Source organism: Pieris rapae, chromosome 7 (genome assembly GCF_905147795.1).
Source record: "Pieris rapae chromosome 7, ilPieRapa1.1, whole genome shotgun sequence".
Taxonomy (NCBI): domain Eukaryota; kingdom Metazoa; phylum Arthropoda; class Insecta; order Lepidoptera; family Pieridae; genus Pieris; species Pieris rapae.
In genome coordinates this window covers 2,774,430-2,794,143 of record NC_059515.1, presented here as the reverse complement: position 1 = coordinate 2,794,143, position 19,714 = coordinate 2,774,430, and the positions used below count along the sequence as shown (strand labels likewise).

Here is a 19,714-nt window from a genome sequence, read left to right as displayed (position 1 = left end):
AATATTAATTATTGTGCAGTGATAATATATTGGTGATGAATTTTCTTAGATAACCAGAAAAAGGGTTCATATAAAGAATGTGAAGTGAGACAAAGTGTTCTGTGTCATCGGATTAATTACCATTTATTGGTGTGCATGTTGGGCGTTCAGTACAGTCAAAACTAAACAGTGTGGTCAGGACGTGTATTAGTTCGATTACGGTCGAACGTTTTTTTCTTTGATAAAGTGTAATATGGATAGAGATTAATCACAACATATTCAAGAATGGCAACCGATAATTTCAAGCGGCGTTGTCCTTTACTTAAGGTAAATTGTAGTTTGAGAATTCTCTAAACGATAATATATGCATGTTTTAGATTGACTTATGAGTTTATACACTCACATTTAGATGGTCGGCGTCTTAGAGAATTAAGAAACCGCTCTAGGAAACACTCACGAAAAGTTGTTACGTGCCAATTACTATGTCATAATTTCGTAACTTAATACGTACATAAAGTAATTATTATTATATGACATAGAAGGTTAATGTTATGAAGATTATGAAGGTTTAATTTTTTTTTTAATTCAGTATATATTTCCAACATGAATGCGTATGAGTAGTAATAAATACCAACAACAATTAGATAATTTACAAGCTTAACCTACATGTTACTATGACAGTGTACTTTTCTAGTAATACAAGTTCCCAAAAGTTCCTATACCATGGGGCATTGTAACGTTTTCGTACCATACATACATACATACGTCCAGTGGCATAAGAAACCTAATGGGTCTTGTCCTCAGACGTAACGGTATCATGAAGCATTTTCCTTTATAGGTAAGTCGGTGGGCAGCTTTCTTGGCCTGACATGTTTATCCATGTGGTAGACAGAAAAAGACAATATATTTAGAAATATTAAATAAATAAATCGACATAAAATATTGTAAAAATATATTAAGAAATAAAAAACTTTATTAAACACAATATATATTTAGATAAAGTAAAGTGGATAACACTAGGATTCCGTGTTGTGGACAGCCAGACACTTCCTTATTACATGTAAACAGTATATAACTAAATTACTTCTTCATAATACATTCATATTTAAACTGTTTTGCACAGTAAAAATGTTTTCTGTATAGGTCATCGGTCAGGCATTATATTGTTTGAGATGTTTGTATTTGTAATGCGATTTTTTAAATGTTACTGATAATTTTATTTTTAAGGTAGTGGTTAAAGAGGAAACGGCTTCGTAAGGAGAAAAACTATGAAAACATCTCCTGCCCATCTGCCTCCTGTAACATAAAAAACAATAAACGTAGTCGTCTTTTAATCTTCGATCGTTAAAATTTTTAATTTTATTGGTTATTTTAAAATTTTATAGAATCTCGACCGGAAGCGAAACGCAGACGTGAGAGAGCGAAGAGCGAAGCGACGACAACATATACCATATAAAATAAATATATCTAATCCAATCTCATAACATTTAAAAAGACGAAAAAAAGTTTAATCCATCCGGGTTAAATTTTATCCAAATATGTTTCATTCAAAATCACTCACTCACATAAAATATAATATTTATCTGCATATTATCCTTACTAGCGTATATAGAAAAAATACAAATCTGTTAAGACAATGATATTTTACACCCATTATTTCCCTAATAATATATGTTTGTATTTATAATGTAGGTGTGTAACGTGTCAATTAATAAATAATTCAATACACTTTGATTCAAATGTCTTAACTATTTGTTGATGTTGTATATAGACTAAGACTCGTCTAGAGCCACGTCTCATTTTTTGGCAGTTGTCTATGCTTTTCCTGAATGTAACGAAACATTGGTTTCGTAAATATATCTGCGACAAGAAACAGGAAAATCTACAGATGTTTTGTATGGTCTTGAATTATCTTAACTCCGCATGACAAGTTTATTTTAATTGCTTGGAATGTATCATGAATGGAGCCACGCAAACAATCCCATGAGCTGTCAGTAACACCATATAGTTTTATATTATCTGGAACTTACCGCCGTAAATAAGTTTTAATGAACGCTGAACCGGTTTTTTCCAATTCAGCTCAATTCGAGATCGCTTCGTAGCAGAAGCTGAAATAATAGGCATAACGTCGACTTTAATAAGCAAGTTATGCTAATAAAAATTTATAAAGAATTTTATTACGGTTGCTTAATTTCGATTCATGGATAGTGTTTTGTAGATATTTAAACTTAAGATATTCAATACATATTTATCAAATTTCCAATTCAGAAAAAAATTAACAAAGATATTTACTATACTTATATTCAAAATACATAAAAACTCATCATAAACACTGAAGTAACGACAAAATTAAGGAACCTCAGATATTATTGGTCAAACCTTTTGCTACCTTGCTTAGCTTAACATCTTGGCTTTAACACCAAGAGCTGCAAGAAACATGGGTCGGAACTAGTTCCTTTGTTGGATTAGAGCAATTACAGAAAACTAGTAGAATAAAATAAATAGAAAATTCAATCGCCTTAAAAAACTCAAGCAATCTATTAATTAATTAAATTGGAAAATCACTAGAATTAACGTTATAGACATGTTCCTTGTAACTCATTGATCAAAACCGTTTTTACCGACACCTACGCACAATTAACTTCCGTCATTACTGCAATTGTAGGGTGTTCAATACACGTTTATAAACGCGTAAATGTGTTGAGGAATAATGTGGCTATAGATTCACGATCCTTATATAAGTATAGCCCTGATCTTCAATTAAAATGGATTACTTTTAAAATTACTATATTACTTATTACATATTACGAAATAGATATGTAAAATATATTTTTGTTTCAGTTGTCGTTATTACATAATCTTGTAATTTTTACGACGACATCATGCCTTTTTGCGGCCGCCTCCGCATCAACCCTCAATGCCAGTACATCCATAAACAATACCAGCTCCGGAAATGAGACCGATCTCTCGGAACTTTTTCACTGGCAAGACTATGGGGTACTTGCTGCTATGTTATTTGTTTCTTGTGCAATCGGCGTATTTTATGGCTATTGTGGTGAGAAACAAACGACTGGAGATGATTTTCTTTTAGGTGGATCATCGATGGGAACATTTCCCATGGCTTTAAGTTTAGCGGCTAGGTAAGATTGTCTACGCTTCTATTCAACTTACGTTATTATTTATGTGCTTGGAATGTTTGTTTTTTTTTTATATTTCAGAGCATATTTTTTTCTATAAATTTAGGCCCGACAGAACTTCACGACATTGATATTTTTTTGTGAAAATATTCTATTATTTGAATTATTTACTTTGATTTTACTAGAACCACAATTCAGTAGTTTACGCAGTGATTCAATAAATTTTTGTATATCATAAAAATGCGCCTTGATGCATAATTAATAATTTTATCTTATAAAAACAAGTTGTGATCGATATAAATCAAATCTCCAAATTTCTAGGACAAACTAACTATTTTTTTTTTCAGTTTTATAACTGCTATCGAATTATTGGGCAATCCAGCAGAAATGTACATAGCTGGAGCGCAGTTTTGGATGATTTGCATTGCTTTTGTTCTGGTTGTTCCCATTTCTAGTCAACTTTATCTACCCGTTTTTATGAGGCTTCGATTGACATCATGCTACGAATACCTGGTAACCGTAAACTTTCAATATACAGTAAGAAAATTTTACTTACCTTCTCGAAACATTGAAACGGGTTTAATTTCTAGTTATATAATTAGTAAGTAAAATTTAGAACTACATGAGAAAAATAAACGTCTAATTTTCGTTCAATGTGTTTGTTATCAATCCCTATTATACATCAGTAAGAAACATGCGGCTGTAATGCATATGTATGTGGATATGGTCGTAAACACGCTGTTTGCTTATAGTCCTTGATTAAGAGATAAGAAGTGAAGGAATTGCTTGTATGTACTTATTTATTACGTATTGTTTTAGGAGGTGCGATTCTGCAAATCTATACGAGTTTATGCAAGCGCATTATACATGCTTCAAATGATATTGTACACTGCAGTAGCTGTTTATGCTCCAGCTCTTGCTCTTTCAGATGGTTGGTTTTTTTATTTTATTATTGATTATCTAAAACGTATTAAGAATTGTGACTACCCGTGATCGACCCATACGTGTGTCAGAAACCTTTTGGATTACTCCCTGAACCTAATAAACCTAATAAAGAAAAACAGAATTAGCTAAAAATCCTGAGATGCCCAATACAAGATTTGGAACGGTTTAAAAAAAATCTGAAGCAATGCCGTTCTTTAAAATCTTCTAATAATATTTTTAAAAGATGTTAATAGAAATGATAAGTCGGAGGTTATATTAAATAATCGTTCCGAACGCGTATTCCTGTCGACAAAAGAAAATCGAAATTATGGTAACGAGCGATTATGAAATTCAAAACGTAACGCGAATGCGACACACAATGACACAATAATAGGGTCGTAAAATTAATTCAGTTATAGTAATGTGAATATGACTTCATAGCATTTCGCAACAGTTCCTTTTCAATAACGGATGGTAAAATGTTACCTTCTATTTGACAATATGTTTACTTGTTACTTACAGTGCTCTATGGAGACTGTAGGAAGAGCGCATAGCTTCAAACCTGCACATATTTTAAATGCTTAAATTAGAAATGCCCTCGATTAAATTTCCGGAGAACAGAAATCGCTTAGAAGAGCTTGAAGGCTTATGAATTGCCTTAAAAGTATCGAGAAATTAATTGAAAACGCTCTACTATTCGATTATAAAACTCCATGATATTTCTCGTATTATTATAAATGATTCATATAATTCATTAAATACGAAAATGTAATAAATACATTACAATTTAAAATGACCACGGATCTGATTTTTTTCCGTTTGGTTTAAAATTGCATACGCACAGTGCTTTAAAGTACTTACTTTTTTTCAGTAACTGGACTAAATACGTATGTAGCAGTATCGCTCGTCTACGTAGTTTGTATTTTTTACGCTTCCCAAGTAAGTAAACATATTAATCTACTAGAACACTTACATAGACTTAAAACCCACTACATTTTTAATATTAAACAAACCAGCGTAAAGCGACATTGTTCCTAATTAACCTAAAAAAATATCATAAGACTAATAGGGGTACAGTAGAATTTTGAATTTTCATTGAATTAAGAGGTATAACATTTTATAATGCCCCAATATAAAGAGTATATAGGCAAAGTATAAAGGTAAAGGTCGTTTGCTTCAACTTTGAACATCTATGTAAGACTAAGACGATTAAGTCTATTAGCAAATGAATTTCCACTTGACGTCCATTTTGAATGTGGCTCATTACTTTATTTTCAGGGTGGAATGAAAGCGGTAATCATGACAGATTCTTTTCAATCGGCAGTTCTTTTAGCATCATTAGCGACAATATTAGCTTTAGGTGCCGACCAAGTTGGCGGTCTTAACGCAGTATGGGATTATTCTAGACGTTCTGATAGACTACACTTTTTTGAGTAAGTATTGCAAAGTGCAAATAATTATTAAGATAGATCTCAAAGTTGCACCGTTCACTATTGTAAAATAATTTCTCCTTGCAAGTAATACGTTCTAATCCATTTCGACATCGATATATTAGATGAGGCAACAATCTTCTGCGATAAACTATTTGCCCTATCACCTCGGTAAATATGCAGGATTGTATGGAGAGGTGTCAGGTATATTTCGGGCTTTCGGTAATATGTCGGTACTTAGTCGTCTTTATTAGAACAATATTAAATGATAATGAAACTCAAAGACAGCGGTTGGTTTTATATATATTTATTTGGTTTTATTGGTTGATTATAAGCAAAAAAAGGTACTTGCGTCCGTTTGAACGCAGAAAATAAATCATAAAAACTAAAAAAATATATTTACGATAAGAGCCAGGTAAAAACACATTTAGTATATAACATCAAAGAAAAGAGTTATTAATAAAATAATATAAGGTCTAGAGAAGTAAAAGACGTAAGCAATTTGTCTTAACATTACTGAATTAAATTAAAAAAGTTAACATTAGAAAAACAAATTGTATTAGTTAAACTAAAAGTTACCTTTTTGATCGTAAAAATGATCTTGGTGAAACTTGTGATACGATCGAACGTGTATCGATTCGATAAAAAAAAATTTAAACTTTTGAACAATATAACTAAGTTAACATTCTTAAATAAAATAGTGTAAAAATACTGAATAATTTTAATAATTATATTAATTTATAATATTTTGAATTTATTGGGGTTATCTTTTATTTAATGTTCCTTTAAAAGGTTGTCAAGAGAAATTCTATTTATTGCATATTTAAATGGTATTAATAATTTACTTAAATTTTATTATTTTAGTATGGACCCAGATCCCACGGTCCGCCATTCGTTTTGGTCAGTAGTTGTTGGTGGCACAATGTACTGGGTGAGCATGTTTTGCGCAAACCAGGCTTCCGTACAAAAATACTTATCTGTTGAGCGGATATCACAAGCTAGAATCGCTCTATGGGTATCTGCAATTGGCTTGATTGCCGTGTATTCTGTGAATTTCATCACCGGAGCTGTGCTTGCCGCCCATTATTCTGGTTGCGATCCAATACAGGTGAGTTGAATATAAATTAGTATAATTCGTCAGGTAATTTGTACTGTCTCACTAAGACGCACGTTGATTCAAGTTGAATCTGAAGGATCAGTTTACGGGAAAACAAAAAAAAAAATGTTAGAATGATAATTCAATGACGAATTCACAGTTAAATGTTATGAATTTTAATACAAAAAATAATTATATTTATTACTTTATGAATCCATCCAAAGTTCATCAATTCAGAAACCAAAAATAAATAACACTTTTAAATCCCATAGCTATTAGTAATAGGTATACAGTAGTACAAACTTACCAATTCCTAGGCTGGAGTTATCAGTGCATCAGATCGATTACTTCCACTATATGTGGTGAGGGAATTTGGAAAATACCCGGGCGTTCCTGGCTTCTTCGTCGCTGGCATTTTCGCTGCTAGTCTCGGGTAAATATTATTCTTCATTCTGATGTAATCAGAATAAATAGACCAAATAAAATATATATTTTAGATTGCGTAGGATACACAAATTACAGCTGAGTAACTAATAAACTAAAATTAATCCTATTAAATAAGTTGAGTTTATGTAAAGTTTATTCATTTTTAAATTAATTGTTAAGCATCAATGCCTTACGCTGGCTGGTTGAATAAGCTTCGGACGCTAATGCTCCAAATTATAGATTTGTTATTACCTACCCAAGAATTGTTGCCCAAAAATCTCAATTTATAAAACACCATTATAATACACTCAATTAAAACTTGTAACCCGTTGGGTATGATAGCTCTTGAATAACTAACTCAGATTCAGTATTAGGTCTTAAATTAAGAACTAACCAGAAATGGCCAGATATCATTCCGGTTTCAATTTGAGACATCTCCCTCGAATTTAACATTAATCAAGTCAATATTGTGCGATAATATTTTTATGTAAGGAGTCGGAATACATTTTCAATAAAGGAAACCGTTGCAATAATTTTCATTATCTATAATTATTCGTTTAAGTCGGGTTATGAAAAATTTCAATCATTAAAATCGTTGGAAAGCTCTCAATTAGATTTAGGTTTGAATGTGGTTGTATAATAAAGACCTAAAACCATTCAAATTCTTGCTCTTCTTAAAACGGATTAGTAATATTCCTAATATAAATAATTTACTTAATATATTAAGTTGTAAATTGATTGGAGTTGATTTAAATTTGTACGAAGTAAATTGTTTGCAAATTAATAATGGATGTATTAAATTAAGTATGCTAAACTTCCGAGACGATTTTATTTAGAAAGATTAAGGGCCTGTTTCACAATGTATGGATAAAGTGCCAAATAGCTATGGAAGACATAAATTATTCGAAAGATAAAAGTTCCAAATAAGATACTTCGAATTTCATGACGTATAGCGCTATCTGACAGTCGTGAAACGCAAAAATACTATTTATCATACCAATAAGTAACAAATAGCTTATTTGGAACTTATCCGGACTTTGTGAAACAGGCCCTTAACGTATTAGACAGCGTAACTTGAACATGTTTATCTATATTGTCATTTCAAATTTAGTGCTATATGTGAAACTATAAGATTATGAATTATTTCCACAGTACTGTTGCATCAGCCCTAAACTCTTTAGCTGCAGTCGCGTGCCAAGACTTAGCGAACGGCTTATTAGGGATAACACTTCCAGAAGAGAAAGGCGCTATGGTAAAAAACGTTAATAGTTCTAAGACAGATGTACCTAACTGTAGCTAAACTACAGTTAGGTAGTATGCTATACTTAAACCGATTTATAAGTTTTATTTTGATACTTTCCTTTAACCATTGCTTTTAAATTATCTTATTAATACTTAGAAAATACATCAAACTCTTAAGTTTTGATAAGACACTTAAAATTCGTAAGTAATTAATTTTTTTTTAATTATTTAGATAGCAAAGTGGGTCTGCTTGGCCTGTGGTGCCATCTCCTTTGCCCTGGTCTTTATTGTGGAACGACTTGGGCCAGTTCTACAATTGGCGCTATCATTCAACGGCATGGCTGGAGGGGTTTCCTTGGGTCTCTTTAGTTTAGGAATGTTATTCCCATGGGCTAATTCTAGGGTAAATCTATTAAAACTTTATGCATCCTTTCCATTTATTAGTTTCTTTGTTTTTCTTATAATTATTTTACTATGTATTAGTGCACGTTGTTCTTCAACCACGCGCGCACTTAGCGAATTCAATGCGACTACATGAGATTACTTAAAGGAAATTACACATTAATTTTAAACTCGTACCAAGGGTTCAACAAGAACCTCCAAACTTTTGATTACATATTATTTTCTCATAGGGTGCAGTGGCAGGCGGTATTTTCGGACTACTCGTAGTGGTTGTAGCAGGCGGTGGTGCACAATTAGCGCAGGTTCCACTCCCGCGGCTTCCTACATCAACGGATTCCTGTCCTGCTTACTATAATCTGACTTTGAGTATTTCCCCAAGGTAAATACTAGTTTATAGACTGTTTCTTATTTTGAACTTTTGCCACAATTTGCGGTTTACACATGATAACAATTAATCAGTTCAAATTTTTCGTACGGTCTATTTATTTACGATATAAATGGTCACAAATAATTATATTTCGCAGTGAAAACCAAGACGAAGCAGTTTTTTGGCTATTCAGAGTCTCATACCTATGGTATTCAAGCCTAGGTTGTGTAGCTACTATCTTGGCTGGAATGGTTGTATCAGTGATAACCGGTGTAACGGATCCCGCCCATGTGCCAATTGATCTAATTTCGCCACCCGTCATATCCCTCTTAAACGCCTTGCCGAAGAAGTTAAAGGTAGGCAATGATGCATCAGTTTACTTTTACACACGATAGTAGGAAACATTACGTTAAAAAAATTGTATAGCGGTCCCGGAGAAACATAGTAAGTCATTGTTAGGATAACACTTCTTTACAAAAATTCTGGCTTTTGCGAGAATATTTAAAACTGCAAGATTTTTTTAAATCAGTCTTAATTTTAATTTTCATACATTCTTTTATTTACCATAACAGTAAATAGTATGTTTGTCCAGATGCCTCTCAAACAGACAAACAAATATTTCGGACTTTGCCTAAAAGAATTTGGCAAACCTGTAAAGGTTTCACCACTCCGTGAACTTGTTTACATTGTAAGAATTGGTTAACTGCTTATGATTCAGAAAGCGTTACGGATACCAACGCGTATGGGCTTGGAAAGGCGGCGAAGTTCGAGCGTGCGGCCGCCAAGTATTGCAGATGACAAGGACACGAGACGGCGCAGGCGCCTCTCGGAATTAGCTGGTGGTGTCTTTTATAGCGACGCACAGATCCTTACGCAAGGACATGACAACCTCGCATTGGACACAGAGAAAAGCCACGATCATAACCATCGCACTAGCTTTAAATTGGATACACAATCAAGTCCACAACTTTCTAGAACATCTACCTGTTAAGTTTAGTATATTAGCGTATTACTGCACTAGAGTAAAACGTAACGTACAGGTATTCAACAAATAATGAAGGCATTTTCTTCCTGGGTACATATTAGAAACCATAACTTACAAATTATAAATATGTCGCAGCCAACTGGCTTAATGAGCCGTACAATTAACAGCTTAGCCTTTTTACAAAACGGCGCGTTTAACTAACGGCCTGAAAGATGTTCCGTCAGTTGATCAAACAGCTAGGCAAATCACTTGGATCGATGAAAATAAAATAAAAATCTGTTCGAAATCACAGAACAGATTTTTATTTTATTCTGTACTTGACATTTTCCTTTGAATTATTGTAATGTTTAGGGAGGGTAAAAGTTGCTGAATTTCTTGCCTGTTCTTCTCAGAACAAGGCCTCCTGGCAGTTTTTCGAACGGATAGCGTAGTTTTGCTCTTTCGAGAATTTTGTAAACGTTTTGACATTCATAAGCATGCCCAAAGACGCATCTACATTGAATACTTAAATGAGTTTTGATTTAATGACGTTACATTAATTCCTAGCCTGTTGACTGTTAATTTAAATTTAATTCCACTTTCTGCCATTCTCAATCTCGAAACAAAGTTTCATGAAAAACAACAAAAGTGTAGTGTTTTTATGTGTAATGTGAAGTGTAAAAGATGAAACATGGTTTCATGTTTTTTATTTCTCCTAAACAATTGTTCTATGGTATGAATGGCCTAAGCTTTAGCCAGCCAGCTTATTAAAATAAATGTTGTAACAAACACTACGGCGGAATATCTTTCTGGCCTAAAGGCCAGACTAAATGTAAACGGCGCCATTTAGTTAAAAGTCCAGGTTGTTAATTGGATGGCTAATTAAGCTAATTGGCTTCGACATATACACATTTATATCATATGTACTTAACGAAAATAACCAAATTAATGTTACTGTCAATTATTTATATTCCATAAATTTATGTACTTACTTAACTGATTCCAGTAAATCGTGTATTTAAGGCTAATTTTACCGTTTCATTATTGATTAAATGTCTAACAAGTGCAAACCAGTTTATTAATGACCTTATAGTTTGAAAATGTGTGGAATATTATTCAATTGTTTTGCATCGTTGAATTTGAGTTACTGTTTTGTTATCGCAACGTACGTATCATAATAAATAATCAATTTGTTCACGTAGCTCATACGTCAAGTATAATAAACCTACATAGCCGTATAACTAGGCACCGAAATAGCCATAAAGTACCATACCACGGCATCGAAGTGAGATTGATACTTAAACTTTTGTGCATTTTTTAATTCATAATTACACTGTTCTTCATAATTTCTGTGTGCCCTGCTATGCCACTTGTTATTCTATTACATATATCCAAATCACAATTATAGGTTGCTAAAAAATGGTAAAGATTCCAAATAGGTTTTTGGGTTTCCATTATCATATTCTAATACTAACTAGAACTAATCCATAATCAGGAATAAAAAAATCGGACTAATTGAGTGTTGGATTTATCTGTATTTCAAATAAAACAGTGCAACTGTCTAATATTTTAGAGTTTGTACAAAAAAGTGTGCTTATAAACACTTTTGCTTTTTTATCACGTGTGTGATAATGTCGGGGGCAAAGATTATCCATGAATAGAACTTCTGTATATTTCATTATTTATTTCAACCTAAATTAAACTTATTAATACAAATAAACGGAAAACAAATATAATATAAGTATATGAAACATCTGGAAATGTCTGATGTAAAATAATAAAAATGCTAAATAAAATTTTAAATTTTTACCACAGTATGGCCCAAAACATTCCTCGTGCATGGAATGACTCAAACCAATAAAAAGAAATTAAAGTTGATTCAACAAATTTGGGGCAACTGAATCAATTATATACAAAGCTATAAATATTTTTATACAATTATCATCTGAATTATATCTTTAATAACATGTCAATTTTTACGATAGTAAGTCTTGTTGTTGATAGGCTTGTTGTTGGTGTATCTCTTGCATTGTGGTTACCGGCAAAGTAGCACTAACAGTTATCGAGGGCATGCCAGGGAGAGAAACAGGGGTCACAACAGGCAGCCCTGTGGTACCCACTAAAGGCGGCGGCTGTATTGGAGCATTAAAACTACTCATATCAAATGTTGGTACCAGATTTGCAGAACTCTGAGGGTATGATGGCTCCTGATTTTGGGTGAAGCTAGGCATGATTGGAATATACGGCTGTGGCTGGTTCATAGGAATGCCTGGCAAGCTTGGCAATGGAGCTGGTGGCTGCATGTTGGAGACAGATGGGATGCTGCCTAAGTTCATTAAAGTTGTATCAGTAAAATCTGTAATAAAAAATCAAGTAATACAGTATGCCTATTGAAATATCTTTCATTAATTACCAACAAATTCAAAATCAAATATTTGTATAGATGTACTATGTACATTTATGAATGTTAAAAAATAAATATATACAAAATGCAACTAATTTTACATTTACTGCCAGTTTTCAAATCAAGGGCATAGAACAAAAACAGAAAGATTTTGATCACAAAGTTTTTTGAATTACACAAAATTTGTAAGTAGCTGCAACCATTATGGCATGTTCCACATGACATGTGCAACAGACAAGCATAGCTTTTTTATCAGGTACAAGAAAATTAAAAGAATATTTCTCATGACTGTTGACAATTTTTACTTGAAATTGGTTCAGAAAAAATTACAGTATATATATTATATAAGAGCATTCCTATTCAATAATTACATTAATAGTTGCCTATATGGGTTTATTTTTAAATACCAAATTGATGAACAGAAAATATGTGTTTGATTTGACATTTGTGTATATACTCACTTGTAGAATAGGATGGTATATTAGATACTACAGATGAAGGTTGTGACATTGTTGGCTGAATTGATGTTTGCGGCTCAACATTTATTGGTGCATTTGCAGTCACAGGATTACTTATTCCTGGATTCACCATAGGTACTCCTGACAAAAATGGTGGGGGAACCTGAACATTTTGTGCATGAATATTTGCAGTTACATTGCCATCTGGTAAACCACTAGCTTGTTTTTGTGGTATCTGAAAGAAATATACATACAAAGTAAAAAAAAATTGTTTTGTATTAATTAACTAAGTACTTGTATTCAAAATAAAATATCATATGGTCTAAAATTATTTTCACATACCTCCTCAAAAGGCTTAGCCATCTTTGATGCCTTGTTTGCTTCATATTGAATGGGAATCCTGTGCAGGTATCCATATCCAATTCCACAGCCCAGGCTACCTTCTCCTCCCCAGTTATGGTTTGGTGTTATGACAACTTCACGACATACATCCTCAGAAACATTATAAACATACAGCTTAAGTGGTCTTGCTTCGTGCGCTTCTATCAGAGTAAATAGATCTTCACTTTCATGCATAATTGAATCTGCACCAATTATGTAGTCAGAAAATGGTTTTAAACCTGCTAGTTCTGCAGGAGATGATGGGTGTACTTCCTGAAAATAATCAGTTTAATAATAACAATGACCACTCAGTTAGGTCACATGGTTTTTCAAGTCCTAATTTCCTTTTAGAGATATTGCAGGTCCAGGACCTAGATTCATCCCAATCACCATCTCACTTTTTACATGTTTTTGTGATGATTTTTTTAATAAAATACATCATATTATTCTTCCAATCACCTAAGAGCTATGCTACTTTACCTTTATAATGTTTAATCTTAGATAATGACTAGAAGCTTTCTCATAATATATTCAATATCAATCAATTTAAATGTATGAAATCCACTGCTAATATACTAAAACAAGTTAAATTTCTTTAATCTGCATTAACCATATAGTCAAAGTCAAATATGTATTACCAATATATGCCAAACATTTTCAGTTGCTCCCTCAAATGAGCAAAATCGTATGCTGACACCAAGAAGACCCTCACCACCCCAGTTTGCACAAGGTGTAATTGATACTTCTCTCACTGATTGAGTTTTACTACTATAAACATGCATTTTAATGTTTTTATCAACATTCTGTTTTAATAACTCTTTCAATGTGTCATTATCTTGATCTAGTCTAGTATTTTCTATTGACACAATAAAATCAAAAAACGGCTCTAGTCTTGCTTTTTGACCCGGAGAACCGTCTTGAACCTGAAAAATTAAATTTAGGAATCAATAACACAAAACATTATCATAATACAATTGGTCATTTTCTACTAAACATACCCGCAAAACATGATAACCTTCTGAACCTCCACCCGGTACTTCAAGACTCTGTGAAGAGCCCATGATGAAAGCTAGCTTGTGAAACAAAAAACTTAACTTCCTGTGAGGATTTTAAAATTATCATTACAAATTAACAGAAACACTATTCTAATTTCTATTCAATGACTGCCTGGCACTTGCCTGTTGGCTGTTGCCAAATGTCAATCTACAAACTAGCTGTCATATACATTACTTATAGTTGACAATCATACGTGGCAGCCACAGGTAAAATTTCCCCAGATTCTGACTAATATTTATATACTAACTCTATAATTACAATTTTATACCCACAAAAACTATATTTTATGCATTGGATATACTTGTAGAATAGTCATTATTTTTACATAATTATTCAGACAGTTGTCTCCTGGTGAAAAAAAGTTAAAGCTTGAGACCTTTAGTCGTGACTATTGCAAAATAAATTTGTCGAATTTTTTTTTGCCAAATAGTAAGTTAATGCCTTTCCCATATTATATTGTAAGCCTTTGATAACATATCCTGTAGGCAACTCCAGTATTTTTTACATTAACCACACCAATAACTCGTGAAAACTGAAAATATTTAGTATGTAACGACTGTGGGAATCTCAAACTAAAATGTATATATAGGTTGTCATGTGTAAGTTGGCGTGTGGCAGAAAAAGGTACTAATTTTGACAGTTGTGTTGACAGTTCTAACAGCTTGGTAGCCTCACGTGTGTCGGTGCTAATAATTTGTGTTTTAAAGTGTAAAAATCATTACGAAACATGCCAAAAGTAGTGCGGAGTGCAGCTAGAGAAATTATTCTAGCTGTAAAACGTTTTTGTGAAGAGGAGAAACGTAACAATGGGCCGATTATTCCATTTCAACAAGTGAATGCTCGAACAGCGGCTTTGACAGGTAAAGTATTGCCAGTTAAAAGTGATATTTATATCCCCAAATTTAGGGAAAAATAATAATTGCTTTTGAAAGTAAATGTGATTGATGGATAACTTAAAATATTTTTTGTTTTATTTAAGGTGTTTCTGAAAGAACCGTGAACCGTATAGTTTCAGAGGGAAAAATCATGGAAAGTAATTTTACAGCGAGAACTGAAGTCCCTAATCAAGCAGCTCAAGGACCTTCCAGAATGGAGGAGGAGAATGTCTACTTAATTGATGAAATATTAAAGAAACATGGTCATAAGGCTGTAAGACTTCCGCCTTATCATTGTGACTTTAATGCAATAGAATTCATTTGGAGTTCGTTCAAAAGAATATTTACAGACACAAATGTTACTGGCCTCTCTGAAAACATGGAACAGAGAATCCATAGTGCATTTTCCAAAATAACTGCTGAAGAATGGCAGAAACACTGTAATCACGTTATAAATGTTGAAAATAATTATCGTATGACAGACAACCGCCTTGAAACAGTAATGGAACCATTTTTAATTGATTTGAATAGCAGCGACTCAGATTCTTCTGACACAGATGACTCTGAAGAATTCATGGAAGGAATAATGCCTCTAACAGACCATAATTACTTTAAAAAATAATTTTTTGTTATTGAGTTTTTTATTTACCTTTAATGTAATATCTAAGAATATCCATCAATCCAAACTAAACAAAAAAAGTGGCAACACAGAGGGTTGTAGGAGGCGCCGCCACTGGAACGCCAACTTATACTTGACGTCTATACAAGTCGTCGGAAATATCTGCGAACCTCGCTGGAATGCGCTTCCCCGCACCCCGCCCCGTTTTCGCCTATCCAGTACCGTTGCCAACGCAATCGCCGACGCACGTGTATTATTCTTGCTTTCGTAATCGCATTTTAGTGTTTATTGTTTCTCTGTTTGGTGAAATATTACATAAACTACCTATTTAGTGCTGTATGTAAGATGGGTAGGACTACATAAAACTCAATAAAAATAAGTACACAAATAAAATATTTTTTATTTTTACATCTTCAATTTTTTTGCTATCTCTCCAGTTTGTATGACGTCATTAAGCCAGGTTCGCAGATATTTCCGACGACTTGTATCTATTGACACTTGACAGTTATATTCATAAGCATAAACAATTAAATTGTATTGTCAGTCACTACTCACTGTATTATTTGGTATATTGTACCTAGAAAAAAATGCCTGAATGTTAAAAATAATTAAATTGTACGTTATCCTGTTATTATTTATATATTAAAATCAACTAAATATTTAACTGTGTCTAGTTATTAGATTATTTAAAATATAACAATTAATGGAATTGAATAATGGAATCTTTATATCTTCAAAAAACCTTAATCGTTTGTAAATTTATATAACTATATGTAACGTAAAAAGATCCAAAACTTCAAAATTACAATATTTTGCACGGCAATTGCATTTACTTACAGAACCACAAACAAAAATCATCAATGGGATTCTAGTGTGATGACTTAATAGAAATTGCTCAGCTCATTAGAAGCATTATACAATTTTCCTCCAAACCAAATTCGCTTGAAGAAGAGATTCGCTAAAAGTCTGGCTATTACTAGCAAAAGTTATCAAAATGGCTGATGGAAAACATTTAATAAAAGAGTGGCTTAGTGAATATTCTTCACTACAAGAACACGAAATAAAAAGTTTTGCTGCAGAGCATGAACATAATCATGAAATTGCAACAGCTATATTCAATTTATTGTATAATGAAAATCATACAGAAAGTCCAACACTGAGTCAAGATGTATGTGAAGAGGTAAAATGAACTTTAAAATAAAAAAATGACAATTATATGTTGAATATAAAGAAATATTTAAATATTTTCAATGTAATTTATGAAAGTAAATTAAATTTGCAGATGCTAGAAAATGTTTGTATGCAGTTGTTCAGTTTCTACAGATCTAAAGAGACAGAATTGCAAAGATTTACATTACAATTTGTTCCAATCTTTATTTATATATATCTCAGCTCTGTTGCTGTAGGTAATACCAAATCTATAAGATGTATAGAAACATTACTTATAGGTATGTTATGAACAATTAATATAGCAAAATTTTCTTTAAACTTACCTTGTTAATTCTTAAAACATATTTCAAAGGTATATACAATTTTGAAGTGGTAGATGAAAATGGAAAGCCCAAAGTTGTCTCCTTCAGACTGCCCTCTTTAGCACAAGCTTCCATCTATCATGAGGTAACATTTTCTCTTTCATCCTATTCTGAAAAATCTTTAAAAACACAATTAGTTTTCATTTATTAATGTTTTTTATTGCAGCCCCTAAGCTTAGGCTCTCAATTTCTAACTGAAAGTGCGTTACGGAGGTGGGAAGAATGTAACACAAAACTTGTTAGTTGGGGACCTTTATCACAAGTTGAAATACTCAATGCTCAGAATCGATTAAAAGTGATGGCTGCGCTTTTATTTATTTATAACAGACATCTTAGTCTGTTGCCTAAACTTGCATTGAGATATTTTTGCATTTCAGCATCCAGGTAATTTAAATATATTGCTAATCTTATAAAGAAAACATTTTTGAAACTTTAGATCTCTTATTATTAACTTGGTATACAATTAATTTTTTTATGTAACTTAACTTTTTTAAATTTGTAGAATAGTCACACAAGGCTTCAATCACAAAACTGGACCATCCAAAACAAAGTCCATCCAAAGGATTCCTGTATCATCCAATTTCCTTTTAGAAATGATTGAGGGTGCATATTTTGCTATGTTTAATGAATTCTACACATTAGCTCTACAAGCAGTTCAAGATATAGATGAAAGAGCTCAGTATGAGCTTCTTCCAGATGTAATGCTTGTAACAAGTGCTGTTATAAATTCACTAAATAGTAATCCTTCAGGTTTGTATTAAAAAACATCTGAAATTATTTCTATTTTTAAACTAGTAAAAAATATATTTTCTAATTATATAAATTTTATTTCCAGGACAACCTTGTGATGGTCCAATGGGCATCAGTGTAGCTTTATCACCAGCAACAACCACAGTTACTATGTCAAAATCTATGATAACAAATGCCTCCTTCCGGACTAAAAAGCTTCCAGGTAGTATCTTTTAAGTAAAGAAATTCATTTTAAATCAAGTAAATTTATGCTTTTATTCCATTTACAGATTCTAAACTTTAACTAGTAAATTGTAAATTCTCCAATCCATTCTCTATTTGCATGTTATTATATTTGAAGGTTGGTTAAAATGTTTATTAATAGGCATAGATACTACAAGCATACATTTAGTACTTATATTTTATATATTTTTGTAATACTATTCCTTAGTGCCTCTTAAGGTAAATAAATTTCTAATAATAATATGTTTTTCAGATGACATTCCAATACAAGCTGGCCAGGTGGTACCTACCGATTCAACAGATATACTGACCGCAATAACAGAAGAAGGGGAGGTAGAAAATGCAGCACCAATGCAAAGAGGAGCTCAAGTAAGAAACTCTAAGCCAAAACTAAGTGCATTTCCAGTTTTGGGTAAGAAAACAAAAGACCCCAAAGAAAAGAATACAAATACAACTGATAAAAAAAGTAATATCAAGGAGGCTTCAAAAGGAATATGGAACTCTATAAGTGGGGGTGGCGACATGGTGGATGCTCAACAAAAGTCAGGCAGTTCAGATATTGATGGAAATGGCAGTCAAAAAGATGAAATATCCATGACTTCTGTTCAAATCAGCACTGAGACATCTGATTCACGTTCACAAGTAACTACTGATTCTTTGGATATAGAAACAGGATCACGATTTTCTGCAATGCAAGTCAGCTCTGTTTAAGTCATAGAAATAGTAGTTATTTACTAAAGTGTTAATTCTATAAATAATGTTTATTACTTGTTAACACTTTTGCCTTTTTGTTGTGGCTGTTAGATGTAGAGTTATGAAAAAATTAAATGTTGGTTGGTTGTAAAGGTATAAAATCATTTTTTTGAGGTCTTGTATTTATCATCATATTTACTTTTCTATATTATAATGGTGTTGTGCTTCAGAATAAAAAAAAATACGTGAAATAAAATAATGAAAAGGCTGTCAATTTTATTTTCAATATTATATGTTTGAAAAAATAAATTATAGAAAATATGATAGGTTTTAGATATTTAAAACTGTTAGGCAACTTTACAACGTTAAATGAGATTAAATCTTCTTTAACGTAATACAAATATTTTTTTTGTATTTAACACGAAAAAAACATAAAAAAGGTTTTTTTAATATGGTGATCTTGTTTGTATCGTTGTGTATTATGTCAGAAATGTAAAACTTAAATTTGCAGAATTTTCGTATTACAAGTACATATTTTATTCTTTTGTTCATTCAGGTCAGGTTGCGTTAATAAATAATAATAATGGATAAGTATGTTTTATTTTCTATTCAAATCTAACGAAAAAATATATTAATAAATATTTAACAATAATACATACTTTATCCCTTTAGTTCAGGGGCTGATTCCGAGAGGGCGTATAAATAAAACTAAGCGACAATTTTTGTTGAGAGTGGTTTCTATATTTTCTAATCTGTG

General features: G+C 32.2%; 3 protein-coding genes across 6 annotated transcripts; 2 read left to right on the top strand and 1 right to left on the bottom strand.

Annotated features, from left to right (window-relative positions):
* The first annotated feature begins 30 nt into the window (after window positions 1-30).
* LOC110992722 (sodium-coupled monocarboxylate transporter 2) lies at window positions 31-11,037 on the top strand. The gene is made up of 13 exons (XM_022258650.2): window positions 31-306; window positions 2,821-3,119; window positions 3,464-3,629; window positions 3,936-4,047; window positions 4,912-4,979; window positions 5,319-5,473; window positions 6,335-6,578; window positions 6,884-6,999; window positions 8,145-8,244; window positions 8,467-8,637; window positions 8,867-9,015; window positions 9,161-9,359; window positions 9,722-11,037. Exons 1-13 carry the CDS (start codon window positions 265-267, stop codon window positions 9,992-9,994), a joined length of 2,094 nt encoding a protein of 697 aa, XP_022114342.2. The 5' UTR covers window positions 31-264; the 3' UTR covers window positions 9,995-11,037.
* Window positions 11,038-11,478: 441 nt separating this feature from the next.
* LOC110992717 (Golgi reassembly-stacking protein 2) lies at window positions 11,479-14,417 on the bottom strand. Its single transcript, XM_022258644.2, has 5 exons — window positions 14,209-14,417; window positions 13,849-14,133; window positions 13,172-13,483; window positions 12,833-13,064; window positions 11,479-12,323 (listed from the first exon to the last, which is right to left on the bottom strand). Exons 1-5 carry the CDS (start codon window positions 14,269-14,271, stop codon window positions 11,944-11,946), a joined length of 1,272 nt encoding a protein of 423 aa, XP_022114336.2. The 5' UTR covers window positions 14,272-14,417; the 3' UTR covers window positions 11,479-11,943.
* A 260-nt stretch (window positions 14,418-14,677) lies between these two features.
* On the top strand, window positions 14,678-19,109 carry LOC110992739 (hyccin). Of its 4 annotated transcripts, none has more exons than XM_022258673.2 (8): window positions 14,678-14,695; window positions 16,600-16,940; window positions 17,043-17,208; window positions 17,283-17,377; window positions 17,459-17,676; window positions 17,795-18,042; window positions 18,128-18,244; window positions 18,518-19,109. In XM_022258673.2, the coding sequence occupies exons 2-8, from the start codon at window positions 16,755-16,757 to the stop codon at window positions 18,973-18,975; spliced, it is 1,488 nt and encodes a 495-aa protein (XP_022114365.1). In that variant the 5' UTR covers window positions 14,678-14,695; window positions 16,600-16,754; the 3' UTR covers window positions 18,976-19,109. The 4 variants fall into 4 exon arrangements, with proteins under 4 accessions (XP_022114365.1, XP_022114364.1, XP_022114362.1 ...); XM_022258672.2 differs by lacking the exon at window positions 14,678-14,695 and adding an exon at window positions 16,277-16,375; XM_022258670.2 differs by lacking the exon at window positions 14,678-14,695 and adding an exon at window positions 16,375-16,509.
* Window positions 19,110-19,714: the final 605 nt, after the last annotated feature.

Coding starts and splice junctions, on each gene's coding strand:
- LOC110992722 (XM_022258650.2), top strand. CDS start 265: ATGGCAACCGATAATTTCAAGCGGCGTTGTCCTTTACTTAAG. Junction 307..2,820: donor GGCGTTGTCCTTTACTTAAG/GTAAATTGTAGT, acceptor TTTTTGTTTCAG/TTGTCGTTATTACATAATCT. Junction 7,000..8,144: donor ATTTTCGCTGCTAGTCTCGG/GTAAATATTATT, acceptor TTATTTCCACAG/TACTGTTGCATCAGCCCTAA.
- LOC110992717 (XM_022258644.2), bottom strand. CDS start 14,271: ATGGGCTCTTCACAGAGTCTTGAAGTACCGGGTGGAGGTTCAGAAGGT. Junction 14,134..14,208: donor AAGGTTATCATGTTTTGCGG/GTATGTTTAGTA, acceptor TTAATTTTTCAG/GTTCAAGACGGTTCTCCGGG. Junction 13,065..13,171: donor TGGCTAAGCCTTTTGAGGAG/GTATGTGAAAAT, acceptor TATTTCTTTCAG/ATACCACAAAAACAAGCTAG.
- LOC110992739 (XM_022258673.2), top strand. CDS start 16,755: ATGGCTGATGGAAAACATTTAATAAAAGAGTGGCTTAGTGAATATTCT. Junction 18,043..18,127: donor ACTAAATAGTAATCCTTCAG/GTTTGTATTAAA, acceptor TTTTATTTCCAG/GACAACCTTGTGATGGTCCA. Junction 18,245..18,517: donor CCGGACTAAAAAGCTTCCAG/GTAGTATCTTTT, acceptor TATGTTTTTCAG/ATGACATTCCAATACAAGCT.